General features: G+C 52.3%; 1 protein-coding gene across 1 annotated transcript in view; it reads right to left on the bottom strand.

Moving 5' to 3' along the window:
• The window catches only part of MALL (mal, T cell differentiation protein like), a 25,604-nt gene extending 13,460 nt beyond the window's left edge, over window positions 1–12,144 (bottom strand). Inside the window, exon 1 of the mRNA XM_029936307.1 lies at window positions 12,001–12,144. Coding sequence (XP_029792167.1) covers window positions 12,001–12,108 — 108 coding nt within the window. The 5' untranslated portion in view covers window positions 12,109–12,144. The remainder of the gene's footprint in view (window positions 1–12,000) is intronic.
• Between the last annotated feature and the right edge of the window lie 3,453 nt (window positions 12,145–15,597).

Raw genomic sequence — 15,597 nt, 5'->3', positions numbered from 1 at the left:
ACGGGAGGGTCAGAGTGAGAAGAAGACACAGAACCCGAAACAGGTTCCAGACTCTGAGCTAGCTGTCAGCACAGAGCCTGACGTGGGGCTTGAACCCACAAACTGTGAGATCATGACCTGAGCCGAAGTTGGACGTTTAGCCGACTGAGCCACTAGGCGCCCCAGTTCCTTCCTTTTTAAAGACCAAATAATATTCCATTACACGAACATACCACGTATATATTTTGCTCATCCATTCCTCCACTGACAGAGTCTTGGGCCGCTTCCTCTTTCTGGCTGTTGAGAATAGAGCCACTATGTGCAACTATTGGATGCACGTTCTTTAAAAGGGAAAAATAAGATGAAACTCATCTTGGGGTTGCACTTTGGACCCCATTCTTCTGGTGCAAAATGCTCCTTCGGACATATCCACTGTGTTTGTGCTGGAGCACATGTCCGTCCCTGGGTGGTGGTGGTGGTGGTGGGGCTGATGTTGTCAAATCAAAATGCCTTCACTCCAGGCGAATTGTAATGACTCAAACCAAAACCATGTGGCAGGAAGGAGAGCTGTTATTATTTTTCAATCCGAAGACTTTAAATCGATTGTAAAAATGATGTTGACAGTCAAGGAATGTTTTGGTATATTAGGTTCCCTTCCAGCCCTAGGGTTCACACATACGTATTTTCTATAAAGTTGTAAACCATGATGGACATACATTTTGTATTCTTTATATATTTTTGGCTTTTGCTATGTGGCTTGATAATAAAATTGATTCTTGTTAACTCAAGGTAGTTCTAGTCAGCTGGCCTTAGCACTGGCTCTGTGAACACGAAGCCATTGGCTCCCAGGAGAAATAGGAGTCAGGCTCCTGCAAAACCTCTGGTCACAATATTTTCATCAACTGGTCAACACGTACCTTTATGCAAGGTGTGTGCCTGTGTAAAGACACGTTGTTTAATACATGCTGTTGATTCATCAACACTGAACTCGTGGCCGACGGCACTATAAGCTTGTCTAACATGCACCGTCTAATGAAAGGCAAGTCACAGGCTTCTCGTGCTGAAACCCTAGACACACTTTAGCAGGAACTGAAAGGCTATTTTCTACATCAAAATCACCAATGCAGAGCCCAAAAATATGAAAGACGTGGCCCCAAACAGACTTTGGAAAGGATGCTTGTTGACAGGACAAGAGCTGGGACAAGAAGGTACACAGTCTTGTTCAGCTTTCAGGGGAAATGCACATCAGACACCCCAAACTTTTTGCTGCTCGGTACAGGCCCGCCAATAACCATGAGGGTGCTGTGAGTATTGATCTGGGGACTGTGAATAAGTTGTAGCAAATAGGTAAATTTGCAAATAGAGAATCTGGTAATGAGGACTGTCCTTACTTTTCAACACCACAATTACACCCCATCAAGCTGATGAACGTCATTTCCTCAATTAGGCCCCTGTGCCTGCATGGTGGGTGTCTCCAGCTTTAGCCGCTACAGATAATGCCTCAGGAAGTAGGGTTGCAGAGACGGTTTGCTTTGTTTAAACTGTTTCCTTCAATTCCCCAACGGGGCTTACTGGTAGGAGGTGTGGGGAGGGAGGGGATGTAGCTGGTGATTTTCCAACATTCCCTGGGCTCATTGCATGCCCAGGTTGGGACATTGGTGTGACCGAGTCCAACCTTTCCAGGGGGAAGACTTCAGGGGACTCCTGGGAAAAGGTTCTGCCTGCCTAAGGAGACCAAGACGAGACCATCTCCGTTCTTGCTCTGGCCGTTGCTGTGGGTGGTATTAGGCTTGGAGCTAGGAAATGGAAGAGGACAGAGGTGGAGAGACACAGCCTGGGCCCTGGTGACACAGTTATGCTGCCAAAGAACCAGCCCAGAGGTAGAGCTGGCCGAGGTCTGGACTTCCCAGAACGTGACACGGTCCATTACCTTTGGTTCAAGCCAGTCTGAGCTGGGGTCAGCACTGCTGAGGACCACCTGGGGTGCCTGGGACCTCACCCTTCTCTTAGAACATGCCACTGGCTCCCCGAGGACCCCCAGACCAAACTCGGGCCGTGGCCCAGCAAGCGCAGCCTGCCTCACTTTCCTCGGTCTGGGCCAGCCTCGCTGAGCCTCTGTCAGCCCCCTCCCCCCCTGCCAGCCAATTAGTTCATCACCAACAACATTCAAAGATTGAGTAGGCTGGACTAGCAAACAGGAGTGCATTACCCATGGGAAAGTGAAACAGTGCCCCGAATCTGTTGTTTCACTGCGCACGCGCGTGCACACACACACATACACATGTGCGCACACATGTACCAGGTTGTCATAAAAGTATCTCTCTTCCGTGGGCCACACTCAGTGTGTGGAAACCTTGGCTCTAGAATGCCTTCCTTCCTCTAGCCAAAGGCCTCTGCCGTGCTGGTGTGCACCCCTTCTGAGTCCTTTCCCCCACAGCACCCTCCGGGGCAAAGACACTCCTGATGTGAGCCCCACAGCATGGCTGCCATAGCAGGAGCCCATTGGGGACCTGGGGGCCACACTGGGGCCCATGTGGGCAGTGTGAGCCTGGGAGAGGAAGGGAGCAGACGAAGTTGACAGGACCCCTGGGGGGGACAGGTGTGCGGGGTCCTGGAGTGTCGCATATCTGCAGTGACTAGAACTCCATGTGGAAGAGCCAGGGCGCACACCGCTGGGTGGTGCTGGCTCCCTCTAGGCCGCCAGGCGCTCCTGGGCAGTCCTCACCCAGCTTGGAGACCCCAGTGCCCCAGGGGGCTCTGTCTACCGCCCAGGGAGTGGCTCCCGTGCCTTGTGTGGGGCCTGCCAGCCCGTGAAACTTCTGAAGGAGAATCATTACCTCCTTCATACAGGGGAGGAAACCAGTTCGGAGAGGCCAAGTGACTCTCCCAAAGCTACTCATGGGAGCGTGCCAGGCCTGGCCTGCGATCCAGGGCCTGCACTCAGCTAGCATTATATGGAAGTTCCACGCTCCATAATTTACCCTAGGACACTTCCAAACACCGAGTCACTGCCTTCTGACTTACAGAGTGAGAGTTTTCTCTGTGGCTTTAAGGGTAGCAGGAAATGGTGGTCCAGGCCCCTTGGCCTCCCGTGAGGGCCCTTGTCTTATCCGGTCCACTCCAGGAACAATAGTGCTGCCCAGAGCTGCAGCCACCACTGCTCCTGGCCAAACAAGTCACACAGGGAGGCCTTGGTACCCACAAGGCAAAGGAGGGGCTGGCCGCTGGCCAGGGAAAGTCTGCGCCTACCTTGGGGTGTGTGCCCGGGAGGGGCAGGATGCCGCAGCGAAGGAAGGGCTGGTGACTCAGCGGGGGCCCCCTCCGCCTTCCTCCCCTCCCTCCTCGCTTCCTCCCCCGGGCCGCACCCACCCATTCAGACCACAGCACCCCCCCACTGACCGAGCTTTTTATTGACGGAGCAGTCTGACTGATTGATTTACATAAAGTAGGATAATAAAAACATCCAAAGTCTAAAGAGTTTTCCTTCTTGTCTCTTGTTAAAAAAAAAAAACACTTTTAGGACAAAATGGTTTTTACTCTCTTTTTTTTAAAAAACTTGTTTTAACCTTAGAAAAGTTAGAAAGTACAGAAAAGAGGTAGAAGCAGATAAATGTATCCCGCTCCCCCAGGCGGTCTGGTGGAAAGGCTTCCTCCAACCTCGGTCTCTTTCTCTTTGGCTCCCTCTATGGTCGTCAGCCTCACGTCCCTTCACGTGTTACCAGAAAGTCACCAGATGAGCCCAGGAGTTGGGCTCAGGGGAGGTCCCCCACCTCCTCCTTCCCTCAGGAACCCGCAGATGTTTTGTGTCCAATGACCATAATCCTGTTCTTTGTCAGACACCGAGGACCCCTAGTGATATCACTATGCACTCTAGTCCTGGTTGACTCCTGCTCAGCTCCCTCTCCCTACCTGTCTATGACCAGACCTTTGAGAGCAGAGCCCAGACTAGGGTCACCTCCTCCAGGAAGCCACTCTTGACTGCCAAGCCCCCAGTGCATCATAAGGAGTAACTTCCTTCGGCATTATTTTCTCTCTCCTGCCTCCTCCCCAAGCCCAAGGCTCCTGAATACAGGACTCTGCCCTGTGGTTTTTGTGTGCCCAGTGTAGGGCATGGAGCCTGGCACAAAGCAGTGTTCTGTACATGCTGCTGACTTGAGGAGGAGACAGGAGGCGGGTCGCTGGACCCTCCACTCCCTAGCTGCTCAGTGTCACCTCCCTGGGCCTGATTCCCATGCTGGTGGCACCAGCTGACACCTTCTGGGCCTGCCACTGTGGCCCAACCATAGACTGGCATCTCTGCCAGAGAAGGGACAGAATGGGGACAACCACCCATTTGTTCCATCCCCACCCATTTCCTGTTCCATTACCTCCCAGGCCCTAGAAACTGTCTGGATCAGGAGCATCTTGCCTCAGAGAGCAGAGGGGACTCCCTGGGACGCTCTCCTACCTCTGCTGCCTTCTCTACCCACTTGCCCTCCCCGGCCCATAGGAAGAACTATACAAAAAGGTGCTGTCAGAGAGGATGATGGTCAAATAGACACACCACCGCCTCCCGTGTCCATCCAGCATCACCTGGGGAGAGAGAACGTCCAGATGGGCATGGGGGGCATGGATGGAATGCGCTGTGAGCAGCTTGGAAAGCAGAAGGCAAAGCTCGGAGATCCCCTCCAAGGTAGGGGGAGCTGAGTCGGGCTTTTTTGATACAGGTCAGAAGACTCTGGAGTCCCAAACCTATGATATCTGGTCCTCCTCTCAGACCCACCTGGGACCTTCTAAGTATAGTTTGAGGTGGGAGGGTGGGGAACCTGGGTTATGGGCTGGCTTTGTTGAAAGCTCTGTGTGGGCCCCAAGCAGAAGGGGAAGGTCTGACCACGTGGTGACATCAGAGGGGCAGGGCTGTCTGGCAGGTATTGGAGGAGGTAAAGGTGGGGCTGGCAGGGATGAGCCGGGTAAAGGCCAAGGAACCCTGGTGTGGGCCCCCCATCCCTCCCTACTCAGGCCTGCTTCCTGCCACTTGCCAATCTGGACAACACTCCAGGAACCTCCCCTGCGGTGCCCCAGGGGAAAGTTCTCTGGGCAAAGAGCTCCCAGGAGGCCGCTGGCAGCAGGAGGGGCGCTTCTCATTGGTGAGACTTCTTCTCTGGGGCTCCCTGTGTTCCCGCAGGTCAGAATGCGCCCTGCTACCCTCTGCAGGAGGGCCCGGTTATTTCCTTCAGAACACCTGTTAATTAAGTGAAACCGTCATGGTGGGTTGACCTTCCGGCAGCAGCTTGGTGCCTGTCTTGTCTGAACTGAGAGAGGCCACCAGTTCAGAGATGGCCAGACGGTCAGGGCAAGTCCAGACCTGGGCAGAAGGGAGTGTGCAGATGTGGACCATGCCAGTTAGTTCCAAGGGTCTCTCGGCTCAAGCCCGCCCTTCTGTGGTCTGCTCTGATGTGGGCTGGAATCTGCAGGCCAGAATTCCCAGCCCCCCTCAGAAGCTGGAGTTTTGCTAGGTTATGGCGGAGGCCTGGAGGGGGCCTGGGATGGGAGGAGGGTGGTGGGGGCTTCCTGCTGGCTGGTCTGGGTCCTGTCACTGTCACTCTGGCAGCAGCAGCTGCCAGTTGGCTCCAACCCCAGGATTCCCATGGCCCTCCTCAAAGGCCTGAGAACCAGCAGGGCAGGTTTTTCTCTGGATGTCCAAGCACTGGCCACCCTCTCTGGTCTCCAGCCACTTTGCGTGCTTACTTCTGGCTGCCTCAGCATCTCCATTCTGCTCGTTCAGCTTTTCATCAACTGCATCAATTCCCTGTATTGAATCCCCTCTGTGTGCAGTACCTACCATGGCTTCTGCTTTTTCCTGCACCTTGACAGCCGAGCTCCATTTACAGGGCTCCTGGGCTAGTCTCCCTCTGCCTCAATAGGGATCAAACTCCAGAAGGCAGGGGTTATGTCTGCCTTTGCCATCTTTACATCCCATGCTTGGCACACAGTAGGTGCTCAGTAAGTACTTGTGTAGTGACTACATGGCCTGGAAGTGTGGCAGTCCCCTCTTCCCTTACAGCCTGATGGTATGTATTTATTTGTTAACCTCCTGGCCACAGGAAGTCCGCAGTTGTCTGAACAAGTGAACATCTAATCCCTCAATCCAAACCTTTCAAGAATGCCAAGCCCCTGCCTTGAGTCAGCGCATCCTGACAGCTACCTAGTTCCTGGAGCCTTTGGCAATGGGGGTTTTGCACCCTGGCTTGTCTCTCTTTCCTCTACCTTGGGGTGTGCTCCCATGTTCATGCAGGGCTCCTTTAAGACAGGGTTCCTGACTTACCTTATGCCCTTGTTAATAGCTTCTTAGCAGTGGTAGCATCTCAGTAAATAGCTGTTGGTTCACAGCTGGAAGTTTCTCTAAGAACTTAGTATCTACTAAAAGGTCCAGATGACAAATGACAATAAAACACAGGGGCTCACAATTCTGGAGTGGTTGCAATCTGCTGCCCTCTTCGGTGAATGTCCTTATTGAACCCCCAGAGCTGTCTTACGAGATCTTTACGATTACTTTCTCCCTTGTTGAGGCTCAGAGTGGTTAAGTGATCTGCCCAGGGTCTCACAGCAATTAAATAGCACAGCCAGGCTCTTGGCCTTGTTCTGAATGACTCTATTTTATGGAACCTGAGCACACTGGGGGGCCTCCAGAGTAAGGGTGGGTCTGGTGCAGGGAGGCTGAAGTAGGCCTAGGCAATGCAGGGAGGTTGACATGGACCACTTCCCACACGGCCCCTCCTGCCCTTCCCTCCCAGGGCCCAGCTGTTCCCCAGCCCCACTCTGTAATCCTCCTTCCCTGTCCCGTGTCCTCCCTTGCAGGGGGCATCCTGGGGTATTATGGTGGGAATCGGTGGCACCCTGGGCATAGAGGTCCTTAGTTCCCTCATCCTGCAGGAGGGGCCGGGGGGAGGTTACATAGTGGTGGGGCAGGGAGGGAAGGGGGGGACGGCAGCAATAAAGATGAAATCAGATCGGTAAACTGAGCTTACTTTTGGGTAAATACTCCCCGCAGCACGCAGAATTGAAAGGGAAGCACAGAAGAACAAGGGAAAGGACGTCTCCCTTTGAAAACTCAGCTGTAAGGGGATGTCATGACTGACGGGGATGGCACCTGCCCTGAGCCAGGCCTTTCGTGAGCCCTGACTCCTCCGCAGTAACTTCGGTCAGCACAGGTGACCAGAAACCGCTTGGCGGTCAGGAGGTTTTCAGACAGGCGTCTACATGTAAGCAGAGTAGAAGAAGAGGCAGGTTGAAATTACCATAAAGCTGCAGATTTAATTTAAGCAAGACACAAAGGTGAGCGTCCTCAGCTGGAAGATTCTGGAATGAGCTTCTAGGAGCATCACAGTATTTGCCTCTGGCCACAGTGCAGGCGAATTAAGGAGCTGAAAACATCAAACACCAGTGTGTCCAAACTGTGTCATGTTTTAACTGGCTGACTCTAGAGATCTTCTTAGTTTTTTCTTTTTAAATTAGTTAAACATTGAATCAATTAAGTTAACTAGTGAAAAGAGTTAAAGTCAAAAGACTTCCTTGGACTCTGTTTCAGAGAATACTGCCTGGGTCACGGTGGTCTGGGTCAGCTCTTGGCATCCCCCTGTCATCTTGTAAAAGAAGCTGATGAGGCAACTCACACCAGGCAGGTAATCAGGTAATTAGCTACTCCCTCCTCCCCCCTCCCCTGCCCCCACTATGTGTGCGCTGAAGAGCTGGGCCTGGGTCATGGAGGGGGCGGGGCGGGGCAGCTGTGAGTCACCTGGTCACCGGCTCCACCCAGGTTTGGCACCAGCAGACTCACACACTGTCTGAATGAAAGACCAGCGGAATACCCCATGTCCTTCCTCACCATAACATGCATGGATTTGCACTTGAAAATCACACTGTGAAATTGATATCGTTTTCACATGGGAAATCTGAATTCAAGGGTCAACCAAACAAAACAGGCTCCTCCGTTGCTGGTGGGGATTTAAAATGGTACAGGCACTCCGGAGCACAGTTTGTCAGTTTCTTAATAAAACGTTAAGCATACGCTCATTATATGAGCCAACAGTCTAACAGTCGGGCATTCTCCCAGAAAGGTGAAAACAACACCCACACCAAAGCCTGCATGTGAACGTTCATGCCAGAATAGCTACAAACTGTAAGTAAGCAACTAACGTGTTTCTCAATGGGTAAATGGTTAAAGGAACCGCCGCACATCTCTGCCCTGGAGAGTACTTGGAGCGACCACAGGAAGGAAGGATTGGCATTCACTCCTCAACCCAGGTGCACCTCAGGGGGCCACGCTGCGTGGAGGAGGCCAGTCTCTAAAGGCCACATACTCCGTGGTTCCATGTATTTGTATAACTTCCTTGAAATGACAAAATTATAGACTAGAATTAGTGCTTTCCAGGGGGGTGAGGGAGGAGAGGGAGGGGGTGGGGGGACAATCAAAAGACAGCAGGAGGAAGATCTCTGTGCTGTTGGAGCAGTTTTGTATCTTGGTTGTGGTGGTGACATGAATCTACATGTGTGAGAAGAAGGCTCAGAAGTGTGGACACATTTTACCAACGTCGTTTACCTGGGTTTGATGGGACCGTTGTTACAAAGGATGTAATCACGAGGGTGGGGGGACCTCTCTGAGCTGCATCTGTAACCACCTATGGATCTCTAACTAATGCAAAATAAATATTTTATATAGTTTATTCCAAAAAAATAAATGTTTTTAAAATGTGTATTTTAATGTTAAAGAGTCCAAGATAAAGCAACTTAGGCAAAGATCTGTAAGAGCAGTCTCTGCGTGTAGGGATGATGGAAAATCTCTTGGAATCTATGCCACCCTAGTATGTCATTATCACGACTGCAACGGAGCCTGAGACTACTGCTTGCTGCTGGCAGCCTGGTGGCGGGGGGTCCAGGGCGGGGGGGGGTTCCCAGGATAGCTGAGGGAAAGAGCTCAGGGCCTCAGTGGAACCCCTCCTTAGTTCTGTTCTCCTTGTATTTTTGGCCCCTCATTCCCATGGAAAGGCCCTGGGCACAGGCCCTGCTCTCCAGACCCCACTGCGGGTGTTTAGGAAACAGTGGCTGGAGGAAGTGGGCTGGCAGACACCGCTCCTGTCCACCCTCGGCCACTCCATCACGGACTACATCTGACCCAGGTATGGATTTCACTTGCTGGCCCGAGCTCCTGGTTTTAGAATGTACTCTGTACTCATGTCCTTAGAAAAACACATGCCTGTCTATGATGCCGTAGGCCCCCAGACTGAGAATCTGCTGGGACTCCAAGGCCTGGTGCTCTGTGGTCACCCCCAGTGTGGGGCAGCACGCAGCATGCCCAGGTGACCAGGGACAGAGGAGCTTCTGCTAGGCTGATTCTCGCCCTCCTCTCCAGCCCGGCATATGTTCTGCTCCATGGGATCAGAACCAACCAACCAACTTGACCTTCTCCCTCCTCTCTCATTTACCTCCCTATCCCTGGCCTCAGATATGAGGCAAGCACACTTGATTCTATAGTCCATGCTTGGAATGCTCATTTAAGGAAACGGCAGGTGCAGAATAGCATGTACAGAATAACCCCATTAAATCCATATGTGTGCGCATATATGTAAATATATGCATATATATGGATTATATTTATTTCTGCATTTTCTAAGAGTTCCACAATGAATAAGGATCACATGTGAATTAAAACTAAAGTTGTCGTGTGGAAACATCATACATGGCTGAATGGAAGGACATTCACAAAATAGCGGATCGGTATTCTTCAAAAGTGTCAAGACAAAGACGGAAGGAGACATGGGAGATAAGATAAGCAAATGCATTCGAATCCTGGACTGGATCCTGGACCAGAAAAGTGACATGAGTGCGGAAATCAGCCCAGTTCGAATGATGTTTATTAGAACAGTTGATCAAAGAAAGTATCAGTGCTAATTTCCTGATTTTGATAGTTATGGAAGATGTGACCTTAAGGGAAGCTGAGTAAAGAGTATATGGGAGGGGCGCCTGGGTGGCTCAGTCGGTTAAGCCTCCGACTTCAGCTCAGGTCAGATCTCATGTTCCTGGGTTCAAGCCCCACGTCAGGCTCTGTGCTGACAGCTAGCTCAGAGCCTGGAGCCTGCTTCCGGTTCTGTGTCTCCTTCTCTCTCTGCCCCTCCCCCTCTCATGCTCTGTCTCTCTCTGTATCAAAAATAATAAATAAAACATTAAAAAAAAGAGTATATGGGAGCTCTCTGTACTGTTCAAACAGCTTTGCTGTAAATCTAAAATTACTTCAAAAGAAAAATAAAGAATAAAATTGAGCCAATGACAATATCCTGCCCCTTAAGACACGTAAGGCCCGAGAGACCAGCATAGCCATACAGGAGCCCAGTGTCGAGGGGGTTGGGTCCATGAGGGACCCCCTCTCACTCCCACTTTCCCCTGGGTTTCTCTCTAGTTCTATAAGCCCCGTCCCTGCAGCCTCCTGCCTGGCTGGTCTCCCCTGGACTCCAGGCCTTTTTTCCTGGATTTCCAGGAAATCCAGCCTGTCTTTTGAGATCCAAACACCAAAACCACCTTCTCGGTGGCGGACCTGGACCCTTCCCCAGCTCGACAAGGTCAGATGGTCCCTCATGCTGGTGCCACAGCCCAGGACAGTCCCAGCCTCAGGCATAGTCTGACTGTGGAGCCGTGCTCAGAGTCTCTCTCCAGCAGACAGGAACCTGGGAAGGCAAGGCCTTGCAAGACTGACATAAGCCATGCGCTCAGTACAGGGTGCTGGGCTGAACCACGATCCTGCCAATTCATGTGGTTGTTGTGAGCTGAGGGATGGGACTGGGTCCAGGCACAGAGAACTTGCAAAAGCACTAAGATGTCATCAGTCTGGCAGGATGCTCATGCTTGTGTTTCCCCCCCCCCCCCCCGGGGGTGGGGGTGTATGGGCAGGCCTGGCAGAAACCTGCCTCTTGGGTGGGGCCTAAGCCGGAGTCACCCAAATTCTGGGCCTGCCCTGCCTGGCTTTTCTTTCTTGGTGCCACCAGTGGGCACGCTTTAACAAGTTTGCCATGGGGCCACTTGATCAGGCCCAGCTTTCAGGCAGATGACAAAGAGGGCTGGTCAGGTCCGACTGAAAACTAGAAGCACTTTCTACCTTCCCCTCCCTGGCCTGGGGTCAGCACTGCCAAATTCAGAGCTGGTAAGAAAATACCGCCCACAAGCTAGATATTTCACAAGGTGTTTGAAAAACGAAACAAACTGCTTTGCCCTGAATTGTTCACTAGACTTTAGCGTCCCCAGAAGCAGAAAGGGGATGGTGGCAGCTGGCTCAGAGAGGACCGGAGTTCGATGGACACTATAGGCAGAGTCCTGGGGTCTGGAAGGTGCCAGCCCCTCCCCCAGCCCCCCTGCAGGTTTAGGGCCACCATTCAGCTATAGGGCACCTCAGAGAATAAGTTACGGGGCGGGGGCAGGTTCTAGTGCGCAACAGGGCGGCTCGCACAACTGTTTTATGGCAGATGTTGTGAAAAGCTACCTCCTGTGCAGAGTCTACAAGACAAAGTTCAAAGTCGACTGACATGACAATTAAGAAAATACTGCAAGACCGCCTCTCGGAAGGGAAGACAGAGTCCCTCCCCACCATTTTGAACTTTAGAAAAGCAGAAACAAGCAAGTAGTTGGAGAAAAGAAACCATATAAAAGTCCATTTCCAACATCCTCCTGAGGACTCAGGATATTTTAGGAGCATCCTTCCCCTGCCCTACCCCTACCCCCATCCCAGCCCCTCCAATCACCAAGTGGCCTGCTTGTCACCCGTGGTGGGTTTGTTTTAGAAGGAGGAACCCACCCACACTGAAGAAGAAGCCAGGGGAGCAGAGAGAGGGAGTAGGGACCTTCAGGGCTGAGTCTGAGCTCAGTCTGAGTGTGAGGGAGATCCGCGACCACATCAGCTCTGGCCCAGGTCCCCTTTCTCCAGAGAGCGCGCTCTAGCACCGGCCAGCCTCTCCGGGGCCCTTCCCTTCTGCGGGTGGCCCGAGCGGAGGCACTCACCAGCTCCGGCAAGAAGAAGGCGTAGGGGATGGTGAGGAACAGCGAGACCCCCAGGGGCACGTCGGGCGGGGCGTAGCTGGTGGCGGGCGGCGGGTCCGGGGAGGCCATCTCTCGCCCAGTGCCTGGTGCCCCTGGCTCCGCAGCAGCTCGCCGGCTCCGCGGTGCCCGTCAAATATCACCTCCTGCCTGACACACCCATCAGACGTCGCCTGGGAGGGAAAAAAAAAACGTTCCAGCCGAGCAGGTCCTTCCACTCGCTTGGCCAAAAGACTCCTCAGCGAAATGAGAATGCAGATTCGGATTTACATCTGATGGGCCTTGGCCCCCTGGGGCAGAGCCTCTGGGCACACTGAGGCCAGGAGGGCGGGAGTCTCTTCCTACACTTTCCTTCCTAAGGAATTTTTGAATCCTGGAGCCTGTTACTCCAGGAGAGGCCGGCTACAGCCGTCACGCCTCAACCCTGTGGCCCAAACACGGGGGAAGGCAACTTGTTATGGCAAAGACTGTTTATTGAGGCCCTACTATGAGCTATGCTGAGCCAATCAAACTGCAGGCAACTCTGGTTCTTCCTGCAGCCATACACAAGGCTATTTCATCGCTTTCTCAAGTAAGGACACTGAGAATCTGTTAGTTAAGGTCACAGAGCTGGTCACTGACAATACTGGGACTTATATCCTTCTGGCCCTGCTGTCTGGGTCCCTCCTTCCCCACTTCTGAAGGTCACCCTTCATCTCAAACAGGGGGAGAGGAGCTGCAGTCACTTGGAGCTTCTGTCCCCAGGGCCCTGGCGCTTCCTCCCCTCTCCCCGCACCCCCTTCACCGTCCTCCCGTCCTCTCTGCTCACGCAGAACAGAGGGAGGACTTCTTCCTCTTTAGAAGTCCACCCTGGCTGGTGTCCCTCGGCAGGCGCCGGAGAAGGGCTCATTTGGCTGGGTGCTGCCTTCCTCCTTCCCTGCAGTGGCCCCCCATCAGTGTCGCCAGGAGCCGCTGGGCTTGGGGCCAGGCAGTTCCTTCCTGCCTCCCGCCCACCCGCTGGCCCATCAGGGGGGCTGTGACCCAGTGGCCAAGCCGCTCCTTGTACTTTAAAGATAGGTCTTGGAGGCCTGAGTCCTTTGCTTCTCTACCTTAGAGTTGACTACCTGCAGAAAGGCTTGGAACCCCAAAGTTTTCTTTGGGTGCTTGGGGTTGGGGTCTTTTCTCCCTGCCCTCCATGGCCTCAACCTCAGCCCTGGGAGGCCAGTCTGGGAGCCGCTCTCTGGGGAGGAGGGGATGTGAGAAGGATAGCCTTGTGCGCTGGGGTAACTAGCAGCCTCCACAAGAGGCCAGTGTCCGTGAGCAAGAGCGGTGCATCCCAGGGCCTGTCCTCCTGGGTCAGCGGGACAGCCAGCTGGGCCTTTGCCTTTTCTGGGGACAGCCAGCAGAGAGGGGGGCTGTGGATAAATGAAGCCCAAAGCAAGGCACTGCGAGGAGAGGCAAAGAGCACGCTGAGTAAACCTTACGCCAGCCTGCTCATGCCCTTCTCCCAGGCCCATGGAGACCTGGGGAGAAAGTGAGGCCCTAACCCCACCTGCCAAATGGTCCCCACCTTGTTTGCAGGGTGAACTCAAGTTAAGCAGGCATCGCCCCAGGAATCCCATCTCTTGCCACCTCTCCTGAAGGTCGTAAGCCCTGAGCCGCTCTCACAGCCTGTAGGATGCTTTGACTTGACCACTGACAGCATGGCATCATGGGAGCAGTTCAGGGAAAGCAAGAAGGAAAACACGGCCCTCGGGATCATTTCTCATCTATGAAGAGGTAATAATAGAACCTGGGGCCCCTTAGAGGCTGACAGGGCCTGAGCCACTTACACCTCCTGAGGTGATTAGCGTATTAGGAACTGAAAACGTGACAAATCAAGGTTATAAACACTTGGGCATATTTTAAAGAGTTTACGTGTAACCAAGTGATGTCGTGTTATATGTGCCAAAGCATAGCACACTCTACTTAGGCTGTTTATAAGGAAGCCGCAAGGATTCATAATGCATCACAGGTGGTGAGATCCCGGAAGGCGCGGAGGTTTAGAGCTCGACAAGGACAGCTTCAACTGGGAGATGATGGAGAACAGCTCCTACTGAAAGGCTTCTGAGTTTCGTATCCGTATTCCTGGGGGAGGTGTCAGCAGACACTCTATGGCGATAGCTGTCCTCATGCTCCCCGGGGCAGCCATTCTGCGGAACTGTGTTGCAGAAGGAGACGCATTCCCAGATGCATCGGGTCCTGGTGGGTACCTTAATGGACGGCTTTAGATGTCAAATCACATTTGCAGTGTGATGACCCTGCAGCATTTGAGAAGCTCTTGGAGACTATGTTTTGGTGGTGTCTTCCCCCTGCTGGGGTTTTTTTCTTTTTTTTCTTTTTGGATCCAGTTTCATTTTTCTTTTTTTTTTTTTTTTTAAGTTTATTTATTTTGAGAGAGAGAGACAGAGTGCAAGTGGGGGAGGGCAGAGAGAGGGAGACACAGAATCCGAAGCAGGATCCAGGCTCTGAGCTGTCAGCACAGAGCCCGACGCAGGGCTCGAACTCACGAACCGCAAGATCGTGACCTGAGCGAGGTTGGACACTTAACCACGGGGCCACCCAGGCGCCCCCAGTTTCATTTTTCTACTCTATGTTCCAAGACACTGTTAAACATTCTGTATAAAAAGTTGTATCATCTGGAAGTGTATTAAGAAATGAGTCATTACTTTTCACAGAAACTGTCAGAAAAATGAATGAGCAAAAGGATGCCTTTGCTATGCTTTCCAGCCATACAACAAACTTGGTTTTCACACAAGAAAATAGTTTTTTAAGTACAAAGTAAAATAAAATTTGAAAGCCCAGTCCATGCACCTCTGGGTCTGTGGGTATGAATGCATTTGAAAAGGAAGTCGGAAATCTGGTGTAAGGCCGTGGGGAATGCCTGGCCCAGAAGAGGGGCCTTCCAGACTCTTCTGCGAAGGGCCTGCTGGTTTCCACCTCATGGACTAAGAATGAGAGTTAATCCTGAAAATCTCGCAACAGTATCTGAAGCTGTTGATTACGGTCATTGCCTCCATCGTCTCCTTTGTTCGTTGGAGTGGGCTCAGGGGCATAATCCACGTGAAAGTATTTAGGACGGTTCTGGCACCCGGCAGATGCTTAATAAGTACTTGCTTGTTTACCTAATTCTAACCCTGAAATCCATGCTGGCCCTCTTTCCTTTCCGTACCAACAGAACCTCCTCTGTTAGTATTTCCACCCCAGTTTAACAAACTAGTTTCAAATTGTTTTCATTAATGCAGAGTGCACTTACAGAAAGAGCACACAAAACATCCGGACCATGAAACTGCCGCCCAGAGCACAATGTTGTCAAGCTCCCAGTCTTTTTGCCCTCCCTCCTCCCTGATACCTGCTCTCATGATGTCCTGATCTTGTAGGCTGGTTTTGCCTGTTTTGGGATGGATTCCTTTGTGTCTCGCTTCTTTCACTCAATGTGACACCTGTGAAACTCGCCATGTCACTGTGTCTTGTAGCTTATTCACGGCCACAGTGTTCCACTGTAGGAGCACGAGACACTATCAATCTGTTGTTTCTGCACAT

The sequence above is a fragment of the Suricata suricatta genome, chromosome 4 (genome assembly GCF_006229205.1).
Source record: "Suricata suricatta isolate VVHF042 chromosome 4, meerkat_22Aug2017_6uvM2_HiC, whole genome shotgun sequence".
NCBI classification, from domain to species: Eukaryota; Metazoa; Chordata; class Mammalia; order Carnivora; family Herpestidae; genus Suricata; species Suricata suricatta.
This window is presented reverse-complemented; position numbering and strand designations above follow the sequence as displayed.